The sequence below is a fragment of the Rhinopithecus roxellana genome, chromosome 5, assembly GCF_007565055.1.
Source record: "Rhinopithecus roxellana isolate Shanxi Qingling chromosome 5, ASM756505v1, whole genome shotgun sequence".
In the NCBI taxonomy this organism is placed as follows: Eukaryota; Metazoa; Chordata; class Mammalia; order Primates; family Cercopithecidae; genus Rhinopithecus; species Rhinopithecus roxellana.
This window is the reverse complement of record NC_044553.1, coordinates 13,935,331-13,962,573: the sequence shown is the minus strand read 5'-3', so window position 1 is coordinate 13,962,573 and position 27,243 is coordinate 13,935,331. Positions and strand designations below refer to the sequence as shown.

Here is a 27,243-nt window from a genome sequence, read left to right as displayed (position 1 = left end):
TGCTCAATATTCCTGACACTGAGATGCCTAGCAGATGACATAGCCTGATTTCATGCAGTGGGGAGTTTGGCACTAAGAAACTTGAAAAGATGCCATTCTTTGCTGGCTAGATGCACATGGGGGCTTTGTCTGTTTCCTTGCTAACCATGAACAGTGGTGGTTGGGCTTAAAGTCTTATGGTTCCAGTGATTGTTCTGTACTAAACCTGGCTTCTGTAACCCCCTCTTGGATAGCTCAGGAAGCTGACAGGGCTGATGTTACCCAGTGCTGCATGGCACACAAGGGAGGCAAAAGCAGCATTTGGGTCCAAGTACCTTTGCTAGTGGACAGCTCCACGAAGAGGGAAAAGCCTGATGCTGAGAAGTGACTTCCAGGAAAATTGCTCTAATCACCCAGAAAAAAAAAAAAAAAAAAAAATAGGGACATCAGTAGACGGCAGATGGAAGAAGAGTCCTCCACATGGACTTATTCCTTAGCAGAATAAATTTGTCTTCCAGGGGCCAAAATCTTTCTTGCCCCTATACCAAATGAAAAGAAATTATTACAGTTGGTACATTAGAAGACTCTTCTTATAAACTTAATTTGGAAGGGTCTAGCTTCAAAAATTCAATTTCCTGTGTTTTTGAGACAGAGTCTTGCTCTGTCACCCAGGCTGGAGTGCAGTGGCACGATCTCAGTTCACTATAACCTTCGTCCCTTGCCTCAGCCTCTTGAGTAGCTTGGGTTACAAGCGCATGCCACCATGCCCAGCTAATTTTTTTGTATTTTCAGTAGAGATGGGTTTCACCATGTTGGCCAGACTGCTGTGGAACTCCTGGTCTCAAGTGATCTGACCACCTTGGCCTCCCAAAGAGCTGGGATTACAGGCATGAGCCACCGTGCCTGGCCTCAACTACCATTTTCTTTTTTTTTTTTTTTTTGAAGGTGCATGTACTAATTATTCTTTTTTCATTTGGCCTTGAAGAATGTTTAATTTCTCTGTTTTTGTTCTACTTTAAGTTCTGGGGTACATGTGCAGAACGTGCAGCTTTGTTACATAGGTATACACGTACCATGGTGGTTTGCTGCACCCATCAACCCATCATCTATGTTAGGTATTTCTCCCAGTGCTATCACTCCCCTAGTCCCCCACCTCCACCAACAGGCCCCAGTGTGGGATGTTCCCCTCCCTGTGTCCATGTGTTCTCATTGTTCAACTCCCACTAATGAGTGAAAACATGCAGTGTTTGGTTTTCTGTTCTTGTGTTAGTTTGCTGAGAAGTTTCCAGCTTCATCCACGGCCCTGCAAAGGACATGAACTCATCCTTTTTTATGGCTGCATAGTATTCCATGGTGTATATGTGCCACATTTTCTTTATCTAGTCTATCATTGATGGGCATTTGGGTTGGTTCCAAGTCTTTGCTATTGTGAACAGTGCCGCAATAAACATATGTGTGCATGTGTGTTTTTAGAATGATTTATAATCCTTTGGGTATATACCCAGTAACGGGATTGCTGGGTCAAATGGTATTTATAGTTCTAGATCCTTGAGGAATCATCACACTGTCTTCCACAATGGTTGAACTAATTTACACTCTCACCAACAGTGTAAAATTGTTCCTATTTCTCCACATCCTCCCAAGCATCTGTTGTTTCCTGACTTATTAATGATCACCATTCTCACTAGCCTGAGATGGGATCTCACTCTGGTTTTTATCTGTATTTCTCTAATGACCAGTGATAAGCTTTTCTTCATAGCTTGTTGGCTGCATAAATGTCTTCTTTTGAAAAGTGCCTGTTCATCTCCTTTGCCGACTTTTTGATGTTTAAGTTCTTTGTAGATTCTGGATATTAGCACTTTGTCAGAAGGATAGATTGCAAAAAAATTTTTTCCCATTCTGTAGGTTGCCTGTTCACTCTGATGATAGTTTCTTTTGCTGTGCAGAAGCTCCTTAGTTTTATTAGATCCCATTTGTCAGTTTTGGCTTTTGTTGCCATTGCTTTTGGTGTTTTAGTCATGAAGTCTTTTTTTCTTTTTCTGAGACGGAGCCTCACTCTGTCACCCAGGCTGGAGTGCAGTGGCACGATCTCAGCTCACTGACAGCTCCACCTCCCAGGTTCACACCATTCTCCTGCCTCAGCCTCCCAAGTAGCTGAGACTACAGGCGCCCACCACCATGCCCAGCTAATTTTTTGTATTTTTAGTAGAGACGTGGTTTCACCATGTTAGCCAGGATGGGCCCGATCTCTTGACCTCGTGATCCACCCACCTTGGTCTCCAAAAGTGCTGGGATTACAGGCGTGAGCCACTGTGCCTGGTCTAGTCATGAAGTCTTTACCCATGCCTATGTCCTGAATGGTATTGCCCAGGTTTTCTTCTCAGGTTTTTTATAGTTTTAAGTCTTATGTTTAGGTCTTTAATCCACCTTGAGTTAATTTTTATATAAGGTATAAGGAAGGGGTCCAGTTTCAGTTTTCTGCATATGGCTTGCCAGTTTTCCCAATACCATTTATTAAATAGGGAATCCTTTTCCCATTGCTCGTTTTTGTCAGGCTTGTCAAAGATCAGATGGTTGTAGGTGTGTGGTGGTATTTCTGAGGCCTCTGTTCTGTTCCATTGGTCTATAGCTCTGTTTTGGTACCAGTACCATGCTGTTCTGGTTACTGTAGCCTTGTAGGATAGTTTAGTTTGAAGTCAGGTGGCATGATGCCTCCAGCTTTGTTCTTTTTGCTTAGGATTATCTTGGCTATGTGGGCTCTGTTTTGGTTCTATATGAAATTTAAAGTAGTTTTTTCCCCAATTCTGTGAAGAAAGTCAATGCTAGCTTGATGGGAAGAGCATTGAATTATTCTTCCTATCAATGAGTATGGAATGTTTTTCCATCTGTTTGTGTCCTCTCATTTCCTTGAGCAATGGTTTGTAGTTCTCCTTGAAGAGGTCCTTCACATCCCTTGTAAGCTGGATTCTTAGGTATTTTATTCTCTTTGAACAATCGTGAATAGGAGTTCACTCATGATTTGGCTCTCTGTTACTGGTGTATAGGAATGCTTCTGATATTTGCACATTGATTTTTGTATCCTGAGGCTTTCCTGAAGTTGCTTATCAGCTTAAGGAGATTTTGTGCTGAAACTATAAGGTTTTCTAAATATACAAAATCATGTCATCTGCAAACAGAGACAATTTGACTTCCTCTTTTCCTATTTGGATACCCTTTATTTTTCTCTCTTGCCTGATCACCCTGGCCAGAACTTCCAAATGCTTCATTGAATAGGAGTGGTGAGAGTGGGCATCCTTGTCTTGTACCGGTTTTTTTTTTTTTCCAAAGGGAATGCTTCTAGCTTTTGCCCAGTATATTAGCTGTGGGTTTGTCACAAACAGGTCTTATTATTTTGAGGTATGTTCCATCAATACCTAGTCTATTGAGAGCTTTTAGCATGAAGGGCTGTTGAATTTTGTCAAAGGCCTTTTCTGCATCTATTGAGATAATCATGTGGTTTTTGGCCTCCCAAAGTGCTGGGATTACAGGCATAAGCCAATGTGTCTTGCCTCAACTTCCATTTCCTATCACCACTTTGCAAGTGCTTGGGAATACAAATTCTCACCATGAGTTGATTTTCTATATGTGTCCATGAAAACTCAGCTATAATGAAAGAAGTAAATAATTCAAAAAGAATAAATGCTTATTGGCTTGGGAGAGCCCTATAACTCTTTGAGATTACTAAAGGTATTTTGTATTTGATTCTCATCAAAGTAGACATGATCTTGCATTGTAAAATTTTTTAAACAATATTTAATAAGTGATTATGGGGGAATGTGATTATCAGACTACAATTGTTCCTGTTTGGAGATACCTATGTGCACCTATAAGGTATATGTGTTCTACTTGAATGCTTCCATGGTTTAGACAAACACATTGATTTAAAACAACAAAAGTTTTGTATAAAAAGAAGTACCTCAAGAATACTTCAAAGCAAGCTAAGTCAGTTTGATTTAAGATAACCGATTTAAAACAAGAGACTCCTGCTAGCAGAAATGTTTGGGAATGAACTATCTTTTTCACATCTCTCTAACTCTGAACTTAGTAAAATCTGATTTAGCACTCTACCTATAGTGCATGTAGAGTGAAGTTGACCATTTCTGAAATAGAATCAACGGGCTTTTATTGTCAAGCAGAAAACACTATCTTTGAAGGGAATATTCTCCAGTGGCCTCCTATTCGCCAGTGGCCTCCTCCATATGAGAGGTAAAATTGTCAGACAATTCTTAGATCCTTGATCTTTTTTCCCTGTAGACTCAATACCATCTGCCAAGAAGTCATTCCCGAAGCTCTCATGACTGAACAAGGGGAAAACAGTTAGTGTATAAGACTGGAAATAGGATTTGTCCCGTAACAGCAGAACCTCTATTTTCTCATCAGTAACATCAAAATAATTTTCAATAAAGTATCAAATCTAGATGGTGAGGACTGTCTATTTATAAGTAGTTTTTGATAATCATTTATATACTACAGGAGAATTCAGTTGCCTCAAGTGAATTTGAAATTTAGGAAGAAAAAATTGTATAGCATATTATTAACAAGGATTTTTTGTTGTTGTTGAGATGGAGTCTCGCTCTGTCGCCTAGGCTGGAGTGCAGTGGCCGGATCTCAGCTCACTGCAAGCTCTGCCTCCTGGGTTTACGCCATTCAACAAGGATGTTTTCTTAGGGGAAAAAATCTTTAGAAAGCATTAAACTAAAGCAAAGATATTTGCCTATGTCAGGCACCTATAAAATGTGCTTAAGATGCTATTTAACATATAGAAAGGGTTCAATAACTAGTGGCTGCTGTTTTAATAATAAGCATAACTAAATCATTAGTGTCCTCTAACGTCTATGCTTCATTTCAAGCTATACCACCTGTCAATGCCACTTGCCCAGAAAGTCTGATCTCATCATCCCAAAGAGAAACCCACTGTTATTTGCTTCTCCATAAAAATCCATATTTTTAGTTTTCATGTTTCTTAGAGTTCAATGCTTAAATAGTATGGGATTTTACACAAGTGACCTGGCATTTAGATGGAGAGCATTTTTAATGTCTACAACAACAGTGACAAAGGGGAGAAGGTTGGCTATGAGAGAAGGGGAAGGAAAGGGGAACAATGAAGGAACGAACACCTGGGAGACAAGATGAGGCAGGTGAGAACAGTCTCCGCCTGGCAGCAGCGTCTTCCCAGCTGCTTTGCTGGTCAGGCTCTGCCTGTCTAGAGTACACATCTGTTGGTCTTCCCTGTGTCCAAAATCTTTGCTTAGAAGCACTCCTCCCAGCATGATGGTGGGCTCTTGGTTGAAGAACAATCGCTGGCTAGAGCCAGTGATAAGAAAAAGAAATCCTTTAATCAGGAATGGGTTTTGTTGTGGTGGTTCTTAATAAATGTGTTCATATTTTAAAAGGCAATCAGTGGTTCTAAATGATAGGATAAATCCATGACTCTCAACTCCAGCTCTACACAGCAGCTTTCTCATGGAGCAGATCACCTTATAAGTATAGAATATGAACTTTGTGCCCAGGATGCTCTATGAAAACTTCCTCTGGTTCTATGTATGGTGCTAATTCAGACTATCCCATTGGCCGTGGGGCTCCAGAGACACTGTTCACTTTCCTGTGTATGTGAGCATGTGTAATTTCTGTTTACTTTACAGAAGGCTTTAGGTTATTTAATCTCTTCTTTGAAGTTCTGTCTCTTTAAAGTTAAAATTTATCTTTGGGAACTTTTACTTTCATTTTACAAAAATCCTTCCTTTTTGGTAGTCTCCTACATGAAAGTAAACAAATTTCAATACAAGTTTCTGTGTGTGCAACACATGTCTTGAACCTTCCTGCAACCGCTGACCTGCAACTCCCAACATTCTCATCCAGTTGAAAGTCACATTTACTATGAAACTTAATCTTTAAGGCTGTACTCCCTGTGCCTAAATTCTTTATCACTCCTCCTCTCTACATGGTCCTTTTGTGGGATTACATCATTCATGTGAACGTTCATGTGAAGCAAACATTGGCTAGAATTTACTTTGATTTGCAATACTTTGAGGCACACTAATTTCATTTAAAACTGGAAAAGAAACTAGTACCAGTACTAGAGTCCTGTAAGTAGATTTCATTATAAACAGATGCATATGTTAATAATGTATTGCTTTGAACAAGATTACTTATACTACTCATGAAAATACAATGCCTGACAGTTGCCCCATAAATGCTTGAATGTTCATGAACAATTGAGTGGAAAAAAATTAAGTAAAATTCTCCCAGTAGTAAGTCTGTTTTCAGTCCATAGTCATATAGGCACAGTCACTGTGTCACTTCCATTACTACCTGTATGTATGACTAGCTTGAACATTTTTATTAAAATGGCCCCTCAGAGCCAGGTGCAGTGGCTCTTGCCTGTAATCCCGGCACTTTGGGAAGCCAAGGCAAGCAGATCACCTGAGCTTACGGGTTTGAGACCAGCCTGGGCAATAGCGTGAAATCCTGTCTCTACAAAAAATTTTCAAAAATAGGCATGGTGGTGCGTGCCTGTAGTCCCAGCTACTCAGGAGGCGGAGGTGTGAGGATGGCTTGAGTCTGGGAGGCGGAGGTTGCAGTGAACCAAGATCACGCCACTGCATTCCAGCCTGGGTAACAGAGCCAGACCTAGGAAAAAAAAAAAATCATGTTTAGGCCTAGGACTTAAAGGAAAAAAATGGCCCCTGGGGCTAAATGTAGCCAACTTAATTGAAAATCAAATAGAAGATTTAACAATTGAAGTGACCATTTTCTGACACTGAATTCAGACAATTTCTCCACAAAAGGGCCAAATGTTTGTATCTAAGTACGACCTGAGTTTTCTATTTAGTTTTTATCATGTGGGAGTTATCACAGAGCCTTTCTTCATTTTTCTGCCTTAAAAATGCTAGCAAGAAAAAAATTAGTCAATTGGGCAGATATATTAGAAAGAGGCGTAGTGTCTTAGAAATAAAACCCAAAGACATGTGTGCCGCACAGACGTATGCGAGTCCCTTTCCCTCCGGGTTCTAGGAGTCGTCTGTAGCCTGTTCACAGAGTAGTAGCGGCCTTGACCCTCTCTCATTTGCCCACTGGGAAAGAATCTTCTCCCTCTTCCAGTAGCTAGTGATTTCAGCAACTATCCATTTCTGTATTTCTCCAGGCTCTTCTGAGAATGCTCAGAAACGACAGAATGGCTTTTCAGGCAACCTCCAGAGAATATCTCAGAGAAGAGGGCCTAGCTCTGTGCTTGGGCACATGTGGGCTGTTTTCCAAGGAACCTCATACACTCCCTGAAGCCTGCAGATTTCAGAACTGGGTTTGGTATACTTCACAGATGAAGGATGGGTATTGAGTGTTTGTGCTCTTACCTGAAAATGGCTGCGATGAGTCAGATAAGACAAGAGGTGTCACCATCAGTACCTGGATATTAATTTCTGTTTTCTTTCCTAGGGAATGCAGTCGGATTTTTGGTGAAGATGGTCTGACGTTGAAGCTCTTTCTTAAAAGAACTGCTCCCTTTTCTATTCTATGGACTTTGACTAATTACCTTTATTTACTGGCTTTAAAGAAGCTGACGGCCACTGATGTCTCCGCTCTGTTCTGTTGTAACAAAGCCTTTGTCTTCTTGCTGTCGTGGATTGTGCTGAAAGACAGGTTCATGGGAGTGAGGGTAATGGCATACTTGATTCAATGTGTGATGCCTGCCTTTATCATAAATTCTTGGCTTCAGGAGAGCCTGTCTGCTTTGTTTCGTGGAGTTTCTGTAAAACTTTTTCTCACTTGTTCTGAGTACAAACTGAAATCTGAAGACGCATTAGAAAGCCCAGGCAGTTACAACATCATGGAAGGATAAACAGTTTGTTTCTACTGGTTAGTGAGCTGATTCCAACAGGAGGCACTAAAAAACAGGCAGAGAAAACAAGTTCCTATTTCAGAATCAATTTTTAGAATTAATGGTGTGATCAATTCCTTCTGTCCTCAGGAATGAAGGGTCTGAGAAAATTAGCCACTATAAAGATTATGGTTTGCATTTTTCAATCAACATATGTTGAGATGACCCCCATTCCCCCCACCAGATGGATTTAATTAATATTGGTGTAAGTAGATAAGATTACCAAACAATAATTAAAGTCACTGGTAATGGCACAATGCTGTTAAAAGTGACTATATATCTAGTGTGACTAATGCAGAAATGGAAGTACAAGCAACAACTTCTTTTGGATACAAATCCTTAGTTGAACTGCATTAAACTTCCACCAACAACTTCAGTTCTGAGTTTATTCCTTTCAGGAGTAATATGGATTAAAAACATATATATTTATATGCTTGTTCTATGTTAAAAATAGATTGCTTGGAAGCCTTGAAGATTTAAGGAGCCAGATCTCATTCATATAATCCAGCATGCCACTATGATGAAAATATTGAGACAACACTTCTTTAGAAGGAGGTACAAATGAACATCAATATTACACAACTTATCTTCTCTGCGATGTCCAAGATATAATTTGAAACATTTTGTTATCAAAACATTGCTCTTATTGGCAATGATTCCAAGGTCCTTTCCCCCTCCCAAATGCTGAAACTAATGTCTATATTAGAGAGAGGGTTTATGATGGTCATTAACCCTGAAAGCTTTTCTTAAAAAAAAAAAAGTTAGACAATTCTGATTGTATCTTGGGAGATGCTGCTCTGAAATTTAGAAATGAAGCTTGATACTAATAATAAGTAGAAAGCTTTGATAGAAGACAAAATCAGAAACTGTGAGTCAGTCCATGGTACCATTACAATATATCCAAATGTGATACTACATTGTTTACTGTCTTATCTTAGGTTTGACCCCAAAGGGCTCAGCATCACATATTTATGCCTGGGGCACTGGTGCTGGCTGTCTACCATCAGATACCCTGAAAAGTCCTTGAGAGCTGGAAGCTTTCCTATATTGTCCACTGTTCTTTTCAAGATGTGCTACATAATCCATGGGGCCCAGTGCAAAATGAAAAGGCAGGGGCCCTGTTAAAAACTATTAATAATTTTAAGATAACAACAGAGCATTAAACCAAGGGTGGGGACCTTCCAAGCACGGGGCCCTATGTATCAACATAGGTCATCCCCTAGGAAGTCAGCTGTCTCTCTTTCCAATGTCTAGAATATTGCAGGACACAAAGTAGGGGCTCAATTGATACTTGAGGATATAGTAAATGAATTCATACTTCTGAGATCTTTCTTTTCACTGCCTTTCACTACCATGGACCATGGATCACCCATAAGAACCTGGAGAGTCTTGTCAGAAGAGGGGAGAAGAGAGATTTGGAGGCTCTTCTGTTCTTTTAGTGGCATGCAAACACCAACATTAAATCCATGTTTTCACCACTAGATTTACCAGCAATAAAATCCACTGTATTAGAGAGCGAATGAACACATTTAACCATGGACCTCACTGATGCAAGAGGTTACATCCAAAAAGGTACAGTGTTTATTTGAGGTATTTTAGAGAAAAAGAAAACAACTGTGTAACTTATCTTTAAATAGCAGATTTTAAAAATCAAAAATCTGCCTAGAGGCTACCAACCATTGCCAGTTTAAATTTGCCATCTGCAGTGGGTTGCGTAGTGACTCCAAGAAAGATCTGTCCACATCTTAATTTCCCATATCTGTCACTGTGACCTTATTTGGGTCTTTGCAGATATTATTAACTTAAGGATCTTGAAAAGGGGATATCATCTTGGAGTATCAGAGTAGGACCTAAATCCAATAACAAGTGTCCTTATGAGAGACTCACAAAAGAGACACACACAGAAGAGGAGGCTGCAGCAATGTGATCACAGACACAGAGATTGGAGTGATGTGGTCACCAGCCAGGAATGCCAGGACACTCACCAGAACGCTGGAAGAAGCAAGGACTGTATCCTTCCCTAGAGATGCCTTTGGTCCCAGCTGTATTTTGAACTTCTGGTCTCCAGAATCGTGAGAGAATAAATTTCTGTTGTTTTAAGTCACCAAGTTTGTGGTAATTTGTTACAGCAGACTTAGGAAACTAATACAGCATCTGTAATTAATAACACTCTGTAGAAGAAATGTTAAATAGTTAATAAGTACTTGTTAATGAATCTATCCATAAGTGAAGACATCAGAGATAGCCGAATAGTAAGCATTAGTGTCAGGCATCCTGTAAAAAATCAGATATTTTTCTTTTTAAGTAAGAGGAAGTGTTTCACTTCTCACCGTGAAACATTAGGACATGTTCAATGCCACGTTCCAGAAGAATGGTAAAGTGTAACTTTAATGATGCCCACAGTCAGGCCATGGAATGTGAGAAGCACAGAAACGTATTCAGCATTTTGCCTGTGAGAGTATCAGCAATTATCTTCCTCCCAAGACATATTGAGAACACATATAATTAGGTCATTTGAGAAATTAAAGGAGGGCAAACAGCACTGACAACATAAATGTGGCTCTTATTGTCCACATCTATAAATAATCGAAAGCATAGCTCCTCCAGATGTCATCCCACTGGACTACTAAAAAAAAAAAAAAAAACAAAAAACAAAAAAAAAAAAACAGTTAAAGGGATGCTTTCAGTCATCAGATTAAAATTTATATTTCTGGTTCATGCTAAAGCATCAGTAGTTTAGAAACAGATGTTTGTTGGATTATAATTCTCATATGCTTAGCCCCAGGAATGAACACATTTAAAATGAGAAGCTATGGCCTTCCCTACTTCTACTTTTTTTTTTATGTAAAAAGAACACCATGAAAAGACACTTTAAGTTACAACATCATAAATATGGGTTTATCTGGACCACCAGTAGGCCAGAATTACTAATGCTCACATAAAAATGAATTATGTATTATGAATAATTTGCTAATATTTTCTTTTGAACACTGAATTACAGATAGAAAGGTAATCTGTTTTACATTTAGTATGAAGTCATTTCAGCCAATTTATTGGTCATCTACGGTTTGTTTAAAAGCCCTTTCATGAGCAATTGCTTGCAGCTAATCTGTGATCATCCCATGAAAATTAGTAAACTTCTTTAAAAGATAATTTTTTGATTGCAAAAATGTTAGAAAGTGATAATCCAGCTCTTGCAGCTTTGAAAATAGGTGTTTTCAGGGCCGGGCGCGGTGGCTCAAGCCTGTAATCCCAGCACTTTGGGAGGCCGAGACGGGCGGATCACGAGGTCAGGAGATCGAGACCATCCTGGCTAATATGGTGAAACCCCGTCTCTACTAAAAAATACAAAAAACTAGCCGGGCGAGGTGGCGGGTGCCTGTAGTCCCAGCTACTCGGGAGGCTGAGGCAGGAGAATGGCGGGAACCCGGGAGGGGGAGCTTGCAGTGAGCTGAGATCCGGCCACTGCACTCCAGCCTGGGCGACAGAGTGAGACTCCGTCTCAAAAAAAAAAAAAAAAAAAAAAAAAAAAAATAGGTGTTTTCCTGTCTCTCAGACCTTATGTTTAGCTAGAGTTCTTAAATTCATAAGAACCAGAGAACCCACCTTAAAAAAAAAAAAAAAAAAGGTTCTTCCCAAGGGGAATGTGCCACTGGCTGGGAGCTTTCTTCTCTGCTGTTGTTATCTGTTTTACACCAATGAAAAGAAGATGCCAGACTACAATGGTAGAAACTGTCTTTCAGATTTTATCCCTCTCTTTTTTTTTTTATATTAGTCGTTCAAGTTTTTCTTACATTTTCCAATTTCCTTGAAGATATGGAGAATATTGGTGGTTGGTGGATGGTTCAGCAGATCCCAACTGTCTTAGCAGATTATGAAATGAATTAGTGTCCCTCTGGGTTGGGAGCCACATATTTTCCAGCTGTATTTGGGTCCCTATGCAGTTAGCTTCCCAAACTATGGCTGTTTCAAAGACTTTCCAGGATCTACCAAAAACTGACTGAAGTATATCAGTTAAACTGAATCTTTCATTGTATAGCAGGTACTTCTTTGAATTCAAATTGGGCCCCAGAATGCTCTAAAACAGTTAGAGCTGAGCTGCTACTGATTTATGCTGATATTAAGATAAGAATTAAGATGACACATAACTTGACAATTTGTTTCCATCTTGCCTTTGGTTACTCTTGATTCATGTGCAACGCAGAATTCTCTACCCAGAACTCCCATGCTTCCTAGAAGAGGCAGTGGAGGATGGACAGTGGGAGTCATCCTCCCTCTTATCCCTATCTTGGCAGGATAATGACTTATGAATACAGCCAAGACAGGAGACAGCTGGGTTGTGCTGGCTGTCGGATTTTACACCCACAAGGAATCTGTAACCCCTTCAACAAGGTGCAGTCAATGTGTCTACCCTCCACATATATCCTTCACTCTTTCCTCATGGGATTTTTTTACATCTTTGACATCCAGGTTTCCCTTTGAGATCATTTTCAAATGGATTTTATTCATATAAAAATCCATGCATGTAGGGAGAGGGGGAGTTCAGAGGCCCAGCATCCCTTGGGTGTGCTGCTATCCAAGATACCCCTACTGCCCGTCTCACACACAGCATCTGGACAGCTATAGATTGCCACACTTCTTATTTTTCACACTTCAGCACTTGTTCAGTTTAATTGAATCTAAGTAAAAAAGATAGTTTTTCATAGAACCTTAAATATAACATATGCAGAAGTTTAAGGATTCTGTATAGCCACAGTTCCTTGAAAATTGACTCTATCTAAATTTACCCAGAGAGATAATCATCAGCCTGTTTCTCATTGGTCAAACTATTAACGTGTGTCCCAACCTCAACTACTGATCTTTAGTCTTCAACTTGAGTGCAGCAGCTGCCAGCAGTGTGGTCTGAGATCTGCATTTTTAGGGCTGCTGTAGGCTTTGGAATTCAAGGGTTGATTTGTGAACCAGCTGCTTCATACGCACCTAGCTTCAAGAAACAGAATTAGCCTCAAGGCAAAGTAAGGAAACATGTTTGGATTATAATCACTCATTTTGACCTTTAAAATCTTAAAGGAATACTGTAGGAAGAGAAGCAACTAAAGGTTCATCCAATGCCTTGGACCCTAGAAGAGCTAGTACTGTTATGCAAATAAGAATTGTGAAAAACATCTGTGAATGGGAACCATAGTGAATGGGATAAGGTTGATAAACCCTCATGGAGATGCAGAGAAGGACCAAACCTTTGTGGGCTTTTGATGGCCTGAGCCAAAAGAGAAAAAGAAAAAAAATACAAGAAAACAAAAACAGCCAAAAGCCAGATATTTCTTTAGGCTTTATCTGTACAAACTAATTATTTGAAAGATAAAAGAAACAACCTCCATGCAGGGTCACAGGTGGCATTTACTACAGTGAGATCACCAAATGTCCACTAGTAAAGCCCTCTTTGGGCTTTAGGAACAGGCTCAAATGACCACACAGATCCCCTCTGATTGGCTCTGAAAATTGGTGCAGAGAGCTCTCTGAGGGCCCCAGCCTGCAGAGGAAGATAGGTGGCTCACGAGGCCATGCCACTCAACTGGCATGCTGAGATAATGGGCTAAATAAATCCTCTTCCTTCAATGACTCACCCCAGGTGGGCACACCACAATGTGTGAGGGCAGAGAGGTTGAAAAATTTTAAATGGAGGAGCTGGCAGTTTTATGGTCACTATGGTTACTAACATTCTAACCTAAGCCAGGTTCAGATAATGGTAATGGTGAGGGTTTTTTTCCCCCCCATCTTTTTTGTTTGTTTTTGAGACAGGGTCTCATTCTGTTGCCCAGGCTGGAGTGCAGTGATGTGATTTCAGCTCACTGCAACCCTCACCTCCGAGATTCAAGCGATTCTCCTGCCTCAACCTCCTGAGTAGCTGGTATTACAGGCATGTGCCAACAAAGCATGACTAATTTTTGTATTTTTAGTAGAGATGGGGTCTCGCCATGTTGGCCAGGCTGGTCTCGAACTCCTGACCTCATGTGATCCACCCACCTGGGACTCCCAAAGTGCTGGGATTACAGGCATGAGCCACTGTGCCTGGCCTAGTTTTACATCTTATTTAGACATTTCTGCTTGGTTAAGAGGCTGGAACCGGAATAGATTGTCAAGAGACCCACATTTTTCAGAAGCCGAGCAGGTGGCACCACTAGATGGTGTATTTTCAGCAGAATTCCTCTTCTGGATGTTAATGTGTCCCAGGAGCACTTCAGTGGTTGTCATCATGTTAATGAACACATACGAGCATTTTTAGGCGCTGGCTTCCTACAGACACATTTCAAGAAAGCTGAGGCCAAGAAGAGTCATTTTGTGTTTTTCTGTTGAGAAGAAAAGATTATTAATACCTCTCTGATGACTGATTGATTCTGAAAATGCATGTGACTGATACGTGCTTAGGATATTTGTTTTCCGGACATCTAAAGAGTATTTACTCTCTAAAGTTAAACTAGTGGTTTAACAACCACTCCACAATTTTTCCTCATTTTCAAGATTAGCTGAGATATCTTCCTTCACCTACAACCATATAGATAAGAAATATATTTAAAATTTCTTAAAATATAGCCATAGAGACTTTGTCCTATCAGATATTTATGAAATTTAAATTAAAATGTGGCAAATAATTTATCTATTCCCACTACACCCTCCACCTGCACCCTGCCCCAGGAACCTACTGTATAACTTATGAATTACTGCTCATATCATGGAGAATTTTTCTAACATTTCAGATACTCAGATTTTCATTCTTTCAGAACTTAACAGCATTGTCTGGCCCCCTAAAGTGAAAAATGCTTCTCTCTGTGAAGGCAATTGAAAGAGACACTGCTGTAATTGATATGTCAATTTAAGTGGTCTAGACTAATATTTTCACAAGGACTTGAATATAACAAGTAATGAAGATCTTTAAGAGGCTCACTATGGTTATTATTTTGAATTGCTACAGAGTTATGTAATCTTTACCCACATTCAATTCCTATCTTGAGGAAACATAATAGAAATTTTATGCATATCTATTTTTACTAGTGGCTAACTCAGAAAAGGAAGAGTTCCTACCTGTGGTCATATCTTGGGGATAATGATACCAACTGCCTGTCCTTTTCTAGACAGCATTTTGTTTTTTGCTTTGGGGTTTTTTAATTGGTTTTCACAATTTTCTAAATCCAGAATTACATACTATAGTGTGTAATTACCTAAACCCATGTGTTATGTATTATAGAATGCTTTTAATAATTTAAAACATAGAATAGCACATCATGTGAAAGTTTGTTAGGATTTACACTGTTTTGTTAGCCTTGTCTTGAAGTAACCACTTGTTTATTTGACCAAGAAAATACAACACTTAGCTAAAAGGAAACAAATATTAACTCAAATGTATTCTCCCGTTAATTCAGTCTTATGAAGGAAATCTATTTGTGCTCATGAACACTAACCAGTGAACATTATTTAAACACAAAACCAAGTCAGGATATGCCAATATCTAATGTGCCTTTTTATTTCCCTGAAATCAGATCCCCCAAAGAACTATTGCAAATCCCCAAATCAAGGAAAATGATAACCCTCATAGAATTTCCAGGTCTTGATAACCCCCTCACTGTGTTTATTGATGAGTCTATTACTTATTGTTTAGGAAATCTCCTCGACACCTTGTGGTGTGTGTATTAAATTCTATTCCCTATAGTTTAAGGATGAATCTAACCAGAGCACACACCCAGCAGCTTTAGAGAATATGATATTCATCAGCAAGAAAACCACCTCCCATCAAGCAGCCTCCTGATAATGTTTAATGAAGATGATTTTTCACTGCTGACATGTCTACGTCTGTTCTCAAGTACTCCTGCTGTTTTTCATTAAGGACACTTTAATATGGAGCTACTCTGAAAGCAAGTGGGCCCTTGCTTTTGGTGACCATTAACAAAAGACATGCTTTAGCAGCATCTGAATTCTATGTCATTGGGAACATACTTTGCACTGGCCTCAAGCGAGTCAATAATTACATGTTAAAAATCTACATGTTATAAAAAATAATTCACTAATAGTGTTCAAGAGGGCCCCCGAAAATCACATATGTGAAAAAGCTATCTTTACTTGGGAATACTCAGAACTGAAGCTTAACAAAATTAATTACCATGTAGGTTTAAATTTCTCACAAATTTTCATCTGGATTTTAAAGTCAGTGAAACCATTTCACAAGGAAATGACATATTATCACCTGTTCCAGCATTATTTTACTGTTTGCTGTAGCTCTGAACTGTTTTCTAGTAGAACTAGTTCAAGATAATTAAAGAGATGACACAAACCATTTCACTAAGGGAGTAGACTCCTGTTTTGAATATAGCAAGAATCATGTCAATTTACAGTAAACCATGATGACTTCAGTTGAATTATGAATATTTCACTTTATGCAGTTAGTGCTCTAGAATAATTAAATGAAATTATCTTTCAGTGTTTTTTCTGAAAAAAATGAATTAATTTTCATGTGAACAAAAGGAAGTACTGGCTTCCATTTGACATTCCAAGTGACAGTGCAGACTCAGCGTGCTCCTCTAGAAATCTCTACAAGAATTTGTTTTCTTTCTTTTTTCCCATTGGCCTAAATTTTGCCTCTTAGCTGTATCAATATCATGCCTTGCTAATCAGGTCCTGATTAGATGGAGATCTTCAGAAACATACATTGATCCAAGGAGCTGATTAAAATGTACACTAAATTGGAGGAAAAAGAATAGATGAAATACAGAAGATACGAAAACACTTAGAAGTGACTTTCTATTAAATTTATTTCACCAGTACAAATGTTAATCTCTAGAAAGCTTGAGCTAAAAAATTGAAATTATTAGGCCTAAAAAAGTAAAAATATATTAAAAATAATAAAATTACTATTAATTAGAATGTGAACAGCTTTTATATTCTGTGCCTGGATATCCCATGAACATATTGATTTATTTCTAATACTGAGCCTTCCTACATTTAAAAAGTGATGTACAAAAGGTAATTAGGTTTAAGGAATTACTTAGCAGTTTTATAAAGTCTTGAATTGCCTGATCTAGGATCCAGAGGCATCATTGCTTTTCTGTTTCTTTGTTTCATTGCTTTTCTGTTTCTTTGCATCCTATTTGACAGATAGTTGCTGCAATAATGGCAATTACCGGCATTGTCATGATGGCGTATGCAGATAATTTCCACGCTGATTCCATCGTAGGAGTGGCATTTGCAGTGGGCTCAGCCTCTACATCTGCATTATATAAGGTGTGTTGTGCACTTTCTTTTGTAAGCAACTGTCACTCATAACTTAGACTTGAGTACTAAAGTAAAAAAGTAGGATGAAAACATTGATTAGAAAGAAAATAGATGTGTTGAAATAATAGTAAGTAAATTAAGTACTCATTATGTGATGGGTATCTGCCTGAAAATTTTGCCTGTGTTAATACAACCTTATGAGGCATAAATATTTATTTCCACTTTCCAGGTGAGGAAACTGAGGCTTTGAAAGATTAAATAACTTGCCTCAAATCATACAGCCAAATAGTGATAGAACCAAGACTTAAACTCTGGACTAGCCCACTTCTAAGCCCATGTGCTATGCCCTAATCCCTCATTTATCAGGCAGTTATAGCAGGAACATTAGAAAGTCATCTTCTCTCCCTATGTTTCTTTAATTTAATTATCTATGGTCACTATTTTAACTCAAAAGAGATGTTAGAAATAAGCTATCACTAGAGAGCTGTTTGGCACATATTAACCCCATGCCACAGGAGCTCATGTTACTAGCAAAATGAGGAACCTCTTTTTTTTCTCTGATGGATGCTCTAAGTCGGCTGTATGTACCCACCATTTTTTTCTCCACTGGAGTTCCCTGTCAAAGAAAATTCTATTCAGAGTCATTGCACCTGACTTCAGAAGTGAGAACTAAGAGAGCAGATCTAAAAGGTTATTCCCCAAAGCTCTACTTTTAAAAGTCAACTTTCTGGATGTATTAAAGAACTGTTCCAATTTCACCTCTCTTGGTGTTTCAATGAGAAAACACTCTCTGAAAGGCAGCAAATACCATTTTCATCCCTCCTGGAAGCCTTTTCTGATTATTAACCAACACTGTGGCTCAGAGGGCATGAAGTCTATTTCCATATTGACATTTCCATATTGACATATTGACAATGGCCCATTGATTTTGTGTGACAAGCTTGACAAATATTCACTCAATGGCCATTACTGTCTAACTTGCTCCCCAACTGAGATTCACGAAGATGTCTGATGTGACCAAAGACTACCACGTGCTCAAATTCTTTTGATTAAGTCTTTCAGCAGAAAAAAAATAATTAGTTCAGTTGAAATTAGAAACAGTACCTGGGATTGCTCTATGACCAGAATGGCTCTCTTGCAGAGGGATTTCCCCTGACCAGGTTACAGAATGTATTCATTGTGAGAGTGGTGATATTTGCTGACATGGACCAAATCATATCTGCACCATAATATAATTCCAGGCAGAAGAGATCTGCCTCACTCTATGTTGTTACAGGATTAGTATAGGGAGTGGTGGGCTTAAGAAGCTAAGAAATATGGACTCTACACTTGGCTTTCTCCCTAACCTGTTGTGTGATTTTATCTTAGCTATTTGCTTCTCCTTGCCATCTTCCTCTGCACACAGGTTTATAATGTATAAAAACTGTTTTTTAATCTGGGGAACAAGCACCATATTTGTGAAGTCATTTTAAGCTCACAAAGAAAATTGCGTATAAATCCAAGGCATAAATATTATTTCTCTCAACATAATGACAGGGTCTCTCCATCCAATTTACTTTTCAGTATCTATCAAAATAAGGATAAAACAAATCCCATGCTTTAAGGTAAGGATTAATGGCAGTCAATCCTAGAAGATTTTTCTGGGCTTGTCTGGACTCTTATTTATCATTTGCCTGATACCCATCACTGATGGTGGCACTAAACACAATGTACAGTACCCAGCAGTTTTCAGCACCATAAGAAATTCATTTTATGACATTTGCAATTTCATATGAAGGCTATAGAGTATTTTAATTCCTTATCTCAACAGCCCATCTAGTGCTGTGAGCATGTCAGGGCAAGAAGAAATGGAGAATAAACTCTGGGCCAGTTAGCTCACAGTATAGAATAATAAGACTTCCCTTTCTGTTCTAGCTAAGTCTCTGTGTGGCTGTAGAGTTTCTTTCTCATTCCAGGTCTTGTTTAAAATGTTTCTTGGAAGTGCCAACTTTGGGGAAGCCGCACACTTTGTCTCCACCTTGGGTTTCTTCAATTTGATCTTCATCTCCTTCACCCCAGTCATCTTGTATTTCACCAAGGTGGAGCACTGGTCCTCTTTTGCAGCTCTGCCGTGGGGCTGTCTCTGTGGGATGGCAGGGCTGTGGCTGGGTAAGTGGCCTCGGCTTTTGCCTTCCATTCCCTATATCACTCCATCTTTCTTTGGCTAGTTAGATTATCATCATAGGATTATTTCCTTGGGTAACTCTGTGCTCTAGTTCCCAAACGTATGTTGTTCAACGTCATTGGTCATGTTTAGAAGGTTCTTTGCAAGCTGCTGGTTGATTAGGTTCAAGCTATCCAACCAGTAAGCCTCCCATGAGTTAAGGTGTGCAATGGAGGCCCAGGCCTCTCTGTATACCACTGGCCTTCAATCCATTCTTCTTCTTCAGCCTCATTCATTCTTTCTAATGCACTGTATCACGTTATAATGTTCCATGTGTGCCATGGTGTGTTGGGCAGAGGCTAGGGAGTAGATGGTGCATTCAAAGAACTCAGAGTGGTTCAAACTGGTGGAAGCACTGAGTTCAGAAGGAAAGAAGGGAGGGAGGGAGGGAGGGAGGGAAATGCTATTTAAGAAGGAAGCAGGTTGGGAAGAGCCTGGAAAGCCATTTTGAGGTGTTTGGATTTAAAGTTCACTTAATAATCTTTAAGCAGGTTGGTGATAGGCTCATATCTGAATATGAAACAGCTCACTCTGGCTGAGAATGGAGGATGGATTTGTGATAGGAAGACGTTGCCAGTAAAGAGACAGCAGCATGCACTGGGCTTGGTGATCCTGGCTGGGTAGACAGTGCCTAGTTAATGGCCAAGAAAAAATCACCTGGAGTCTTTGTAATGTCTTCACTGCCAGCTTCCTATAACTCTGAGGCTGGCTGCCTCACCTGAGCTCTGGGATCTGACTTTTAAGCTGTGCTGCTGTTGTCACTTGATATGAGAGGAGCCTGTAAAATAACAAGGTTGCTCTTCTCTCACCAAGCAGTCAAAAAACAGCAACAACCCAATGACTTGGTGTTTGTTTACTCAGAATCAAATCCTTTTCATGCCGCTCCCATTTCCACATGCCACTCGGAGGTCAACTCCCTCTGCCCACTCCGCATTTTCCCACAATACTCGGCCTGCAGAACATCTATCAACCCTCAACTGACCTTCTTTATTGAGGTGATATAATTTGAAATAGTAGCAGCACTGCAATTCCTGGGAGCAAAATGTCCTTATTTTTATCCCTGCAAGAGTATTGATTGGGTCATCTTTTTCTATGCTGGCTCAGTCCCTCAGACTCAGGGGAGGTCTTAGACAGAAAACACTCAAGAGAAGGATCAAATATTAATTGTTGGTCCCTTGAGTTCTACTTTTCAATGCCAAAATTATATGGTTAGCACCTCTCATAACCTCTGCTAAGTTGAGTAGAAATCAATAGCGATATTTCCATAAGACCAAAACATCCTCATTCAAAGCACCTAGATTATTTTCTGGCCAAAAACAACATCAATGGGAACAATCCTAATTAAAATTTTAACAACCTTTAGCCTCCTCATTGCACACATGATTTCCACCTTGCTGCAAAGTAGCCCTCCACCAACATATACTCCTTGGCATATCCAACACATGCTCCTAAGCAAGCCTGCAGAGGCTGGATGCCACCTGTGCTAGCTAAACACTGGCATTCGCCACCAAGCAGTATGAGCTCCACACTCCACTGGCTGCAGTGCTAAGCAGCACTGCAGCTGCTCCACCAGGCCCACCCCAGTGCACTGCAGAGCTCACTGTGCCAAAGTTGTGCTGTGACAATTGAGGAGATAGCCTCCCTCCAGGCTGTTACACACCCAAGGATCTTACGGTCTTCAGTGCTCCTATTCCTAAGTGTTTATCGCCATCCCTCTTTTCTCCATAGAAATCAGACATGATCTGGCTGAGGCTAGGCTGACACAGGTCTGAGAGATACACATCAATCTGCACCCTGAACTACCCCACATATCCTATAGTTATGGTTTCTTGTTTGCTTACGTTTACTTTGCCTCACTCCTCTCAGGTTGATCTATCTTTCCGGAAATGCATTAGCCCAAATGCAAGCCGGCTTCCTCCATTCACCTAGCATGTCTGAATTAAACTTAAACTCAGGCTAGGCCCCATACTATGGAGTTCAGTAGAGCCTGTGCTGTATTTCATAAATTCCTGATTTGTAAGAATTTGCCATGTTGGACTCCCTAAGTCTGAGGAGAGTGTCAAAGTGCTGGAATATTCATTCATGTTGCAGCTTTGTCAGGAATGAGGAGCAGTTATTAGCTTAGGAAGACACTCTGCCTTGCTTGCCACTACTATTGTATAAACAATAAAAAGGAGCCCAAGTCGTGTAAAAGTCAAACTCACTGTTTCTAACTATCAAGCATAAGTGACCCAGTGGGCCTAAAGCAGGAATTACAGATGACAATAGAAGAACATACATCATCCTAATTGAAATGGTTCTAGAACCTTTTTTGGTTCTACAGAGATATAGGCAACATGCTTGCCTCATTATCATGGAGATAGCACTCATCTCTCTATCCCCTGAAACAAACATTTGAGTGGATTCTATTAGAATAATGCTTTGTAATTTATAATTTTTTTCTTTTTGAAAATGTGTTTTTGATAAGTTTCAAAGTGGACAAATGATTATTGTAACTAATTTTATATTTAACCAAAGAGGTCCAAAAGGTATTCATTGAAGAGCATGAAGCTACACCTTCAGTTGGTTCTGTGGATCTGCCCTCTGATTATCTGTACACAAATCAGGATATGGAGGCAGTCTCTGGAATTCAGTGAATTACATTAAACCCACCCTTGTTTGCCCACATGATGCTGACCTCCAGAGAGATGGGATAAAACAGCATAGGCTATCATTGGATAGACCTTCCTTTAGGCAGTAACACTGGAGCCACTTAATGTCCAGGAATGTGGCACAAAATAGCACAGCAATAAAGAGATGAGGCACCATCTTCAATCAATCACCTGCTTTTAACCTCTGGCTGGCCCCAACCTACCTTTATAGTGCTAATAGGCAGAGCTGTGAATCAATTATTTTACCTCTTTGTATTTGCTCCATATGCCTTTTGCCAGCCTATTGGCAAGATTCAGGTAAACAGAGTGGCAGAGGAGGAAAGAAAAAAATGACTAATTCAGGTAGAACACACATGCATCCATCTCCAAAATTAGAGGATCAAAGGTATAGACAGTTTAAAAGGCACATGTAGCAAAGACATTGATTCATTTACTTTAAGAAGAAAAAAGTCCAGCATATTATTTCTCCTTCATCTTGTATTTCCTCCTCTATTTTACAGCCTTCAACATCCTGGTGAATGTTGGGGTGGTGCTGACGTACCCAATCCTAATCTCCATTGGGACAGTGCTCAGCGTTCCTGGAAATGCAGGTACAGGTACCATGTGACATGTGCAGATCCTGGCCACTACAAGTCTCTTGTTTGTGTTTGTTCTGTGTCCTGAGTTGTTCCTTCTAGAAACTGTGAATTATGTTCCTTGCCTGGGAAGATGTTTTTAAATATCATGAAGGTGGCAGACAACAGAATAACTATGCAGCAGATTTAAAATTTGCAGCTAAAAACCACTGTTTTTACTTGGTTGTGCTTTTAGAATTAAATACCAAATGTATCATTTGGGTTTCATGTAATCTCCCTGACAACCTAATTTTGTGGTATTTTTAGAGGAAGTCCTATGGAAACAAAAGGCATCCCAGCATAGGACTTTCAAGTAACCATCACTAATGAAAGTGTAGAGGATGTACATGGGGTTGGCTTCTCCTCAGACAATCCATGGGGAGCCACAGAAGGCTCTCCTGGGGCAGAGCAGGTGGCCCTCTGGAATAGATATAAGGAAAAAAACAATTTTATTCACCCCAGGGACAAGAGAAGCTATTTTTCCAGGATAATATTTCTAGAGAAACCTGCCAGTGAAACAAGAAATACAAATGGATTATCTGGATGATTGTACAGTCCTTTTAACTTTAAAATTTTATAATTTCAAGCCTTGAGCAGCCACTTTTCTGTCCTCCACAACAATCAGCAAATGTTTATTGAACATTTGTCATGTGATCAGGACTGCAAAAAAGAAAAAATATTACATTATTATTCTCTTAAGATGTTTATGACTGAATTTGTAAAAGGCCAACCTACATGAAACAACTTGGAACTCTACAAAATAATTTATTATTAAATGCCAAATTGTGTGAGACAGACTTCAGCGACTATAAGATATTCAGAGGAAAGAAATATCAGAGTGGAGTTGTCAAGGAAGCTCATTCATTTATCTGACAAATAATTTCTGAGCAATTAGTGTACACCAGGAACTTTCCTAACACTAGTGACAGGTCCTGAATAAGGCACAGTCTCTGCCCTCAGGACCATGTAGCATTGAGAGGGAGACAAAAGGAAAAAAATTGAGTAATTACAACATAGAATTGCTTTAATAGAGGTATGTGCTGAATGCTGCGAGGGCGCGTAGGAGGAGCATCCAAAAGGCTTCCTGCAAGAAGCCTAAGGGGAGAGATCTAAGGAGAGGTTTAGCTGGATGAAGTGAGATATGAGGAGTGAAGGGTAGCTCGTGCAAAAAGAACAGCACATGTGTGGCCAACAACTCCACTGCTGACTGCATACCCCAAAAAAGTGAAAACAGATTTAAAAAATCCTCATACACAAATGTTCGTAGTAGCCCTATTCCCAATAGCAAAATGGTAGAGAAGCCTAAATGTCCATCAGCAGTTGAATGAATAACCAAATTATGATGCAATGAAATATTATTCAGCCATAAGAAAGAATGAGGTGCTGACACATGCTGCAATATGGATGGACCTCAAAAATATTTTGCTAAGTGAAAGAAGCCAGTCACAAAAGGACAGAGGATGAGACCATTTATATAAAATAACTAGAATAGGCAAACCTATAGGGGGAAAAAAAAGTAGATTGGTGGTTGCTGAGGGCTGGGGAGTGGGGGTAAGAAGCTGAGGAGTTAATGGGTATGGGCTTTTATTTTGAAGTGATGGAGATATTTGGGGGCCAGAGAGAGGTGGTGGCTGCATAATATTGTGAATATACTAAGTGCCACTAAGTCCACTTTAAAATAGTTAATTTTATATTACATGAATTTCACCTCAATTAAATTTTTTGAAAGAACAGCCTGCACAAGTCTTAGACACTAACAAGTTTGGCTCATTTGAAAAATCTCCAATGGTCCAATGAAACTGGAGAAGGGTAAAGGGATACAGAGGAAAAGTACTGAGAGAAAACTGGGGAGGCAAGTAAGTCAGATTACATGGAATTTGAGCTAAGCCTTGAAAGATAAGCATGATTTAGAGACAGACAATGGAAAGCAAACCTAGCAATGTGGAAAAAGGAAACACTAACTTGGAAGAATAAAGACGACTCTTGGAAATCTCTAGAAGTAACACAGACTTTGGTGACTTGTTTTCAAAGCTTAGAAACAGGCATATGCAATGAATGACTTGATTTTTCTTTCCTAGCTGTGGATCTCCTAAAGCAGGAGGTGATATTCAATGTCGTCCGCCTGGCTGCTACCATCATCATCTGCATTGGGTTTCTGCTGATGCTGTTGCCTGAAGAATGGGATGAAATCACCCTGAGGTTCATCAACAGCCTGAAGGAAAAGAAGAGTGAGGAGCATGTGGATGATGTGACTGATCCCAGCGTACACCTGCGAGGCAGAGGCAGAGCCAATGGGACAGTGTCTATACCACTGGCTTAGAGAGGGACACATTCTGAATGCACGTGTATGTATATTCTGTGAATATAACAAAATTTTCTCACTACCTGTACACTCAAATGACAGTATTAACTCTGAATTTGGATAAATCATATGTGAAATAATGCCAACAATAAAAGTTTACATTTATATGCTTATCAAGGAATTGGTGTAAATAATCATAATAGTTTTTTTATTAAAACACATTTGTCCTTGTTCTGTTTTCTGATTTTTTTAAATTTCCCCTCCCCCGACTCACAAAATTTCCTGAAACTATAAGAGTCAATTAAATTATGGACTTATCTTTTTCTCAACTGAAACTGAGTTCTTCCTACTCAATCAAAAAAAGTATAAGAGAATAACACATGAAAATAATACACACTTGAAAGCTGGGGAAATGTATTACAGATTTAAACACAGCATTTTCTATATGTGAAACCCACAGTAGAAACAATGAGGAGTAAAAATATAGAATACCCATCTGTACTTTTGATGAGTTTAGAATGGTTTGGAGGATAAGACAGTTCACAAATATCTTTACTATGAGGTAGACATTTGAAAATGGCACAGTGGATATGGACAGGAATGAGCTATCCTGAAAGAGTTATTTATATTTGCTTTCACTTCTTCAACTCCCATTCACTTTTCAGCCCACTGCAATGCACCTTCTGCCCTCATCAGTTCTCTGGAAGTGCTTTCCCTGATGATCAACCTCTCTCTTGCAAAATCATATTAATATATTTCAACCCTTACCTTATTGTGCCCTCTGACACATTTGACACGATGACCACTCCTTTTTCCTAAATACTCTCTCTTTGCTTGAACCCCACTACTTTCTTTTGGTTCTATGTCTGCCTCCCTGGTTGCTTACCTTGGCTTTTTTTCCTAGGCTGATCTTATCACCATCAGGGTTCTCTAAGTTTAGACCTTGGCCTTCTTAGCATCTCATTCTACACTCTCTCCCTTGGGGAACTCCTCTACTCCCATGGCTTCAACTGTTATCCATATGGTGATGACATCAAAACCTTAATCTCCAGCCTAGATTTGTCCTTTGAGCTTTAGCTCTGACTCTTCAAATGTCTTCTGCAGCTCACTTGGACGCCTCCTTGTATACCTCAAATATAGCAAAAACAAAGTTGAATTTATCATCACTCCTCCCCAGACCTGTTCCTTTCCTCTGCCTTTTCCCTGTCTATGTGAATGATACCATTATTCACTAGCTGCCTAAGCCGGAGATCAACCTCACCTCTGCCTTCTCATCCTGCACATCTGTTTAGATATTGTTCCATATTGTTTAATATGTCCTATTGACTCCATTTCTTATAATTTATTGAGTCCATATACTTCTCTCCTATTCTACCCATCCAAGGCCCCCATCATCTCTTGCTCTGCTTAATCCAATACTTTCTTCACTGATATCTCTAATTCCTAGACTTGCCTCTCTGTAATTTCTTTTGTGACCTATAGAGTGACTTTTCTAACACATAGATTTAATCATTCTACTCCCTTATATAAAATGCTTCAGTGTGATCTTATTATCCTCAGGATAAGGTCCAAACACCTTGGTACGACATTCAAAGTTCCTCATTGGCCCCTGCCAGGCTCTAGAGCAGCAATGTCTAGTAGAACTCTCTGTGATTATGGAAATATTTCATATCTGTGTGGTCTAATATAGTAGCCACAAGTGGCTACTGAGCAGATTCAATGTGGCTAGCACAATTGAGGAACTGCATTTCTATTTATATTTAATTTTCATTCTCTCCAATAGCCAAATGTACAGTCAGACTCACAGTGGTAATTCCAGTGCTTTGGGAAGCCATGGCAGGAGGATCACTTGAGGCCAGGAGCTCGAGACTGCAGTGAGCTATGATTGTAGCACTGAATTCCAGCCAAGTTGTCCGGGCAACAGGACAAGACCCTATCTCTAAAATAAATAAGTAGCCAAAGATGGCTCTTGGCTACTACACTGGACAGCACAGCTCTAGAGCCTCATTCTACCACACTACCCTTTGTGGCCTCCTGAAATCTCTATGCTTCGATGACACTATACTTCTCTCCACAGGCTCAATCAAGCCACATTCTCTTTCTTGCTCTCTCTCTCTCCCCCTGCCACCACCTGGAAAGCCTTTATCTAGGCTTCATGACATTATTTACTGCTATTTTTCTGAGAAGTCTTTTCTTAGCTCCCATGCTGTACAACGTGGCTTCTTTGGCAGTCTCTGCTTACCCCCACTGAGTGCTGATCACCCTCTATGGTGGTTGCTGATCTACTGGTCTGAGTTACCAGTAGACCATGAGCTGCC

The 27,243-nt window shown here is 39.6% G+C and overlaps 1 protein-coding gene and 1 long non-coding RNA gene across 7 annotated transcripts in view; one reads left to right on the top strand and one right to left on the bottom strand.

Annotated features, from left to right (window-relative positions):
* SLC35F4 (solute carrier family 35 member F4) overlaps window positions 1-25,157 on the top strand; it is a 292,455-nt gene extending 267,298 nt beyond the window's left edge. For 3 of the 6 annotated variants that reach the window (XM_030931415.1, XM_030931417.1, XM_030931416.1), the window contains 5 exons: window positions 7,453-7,672; window positions 17,039-17,164; window positions 19,111-19,303; window positions 22,510-22,599; window positions 24,702-25,155. In XM_030931415.1, the coding sequence (XP_030787275.1) occupies window positions 7,453-7,672; window positions 17,039-17,164; window positions 19,111-19,303; window positions 22,510-22,599; window positions 24,702-24,943 (871 nt within the window). In that variant the 3' untranslated portion in view covers window positions 24,944-25,155. Of the gene's footprint in view, window positions 1-7,452; window positions 7,873-17,038; window positions 17,165-19,110; window positions 19,304-22,509; window positions 22,600-24,701 lie in introns of all 6 variants that reach the window. The other 3 variants (XM_030931414.1, XM_030931418.1, XM_010355996.2) reach the window with 3 other exon arrangements.
* LOC115897682 lies at window positions 7,517-14,146 on the bottom strand. Its single transcript, XR_004057454.1, has 3 exons — window positions 14,044-14,146; window positions 9,880-10,065; window positions 7,517-7,645 (listed from the first exon to the last, which is right to left on the bottom strand). It is a non-coding gene; the product is annotated as an uncharacterized LOC115897682 (long non-coding RNA).
* Window positions 25,158-27,243: the final 2,086 nt, after the last annotated feature.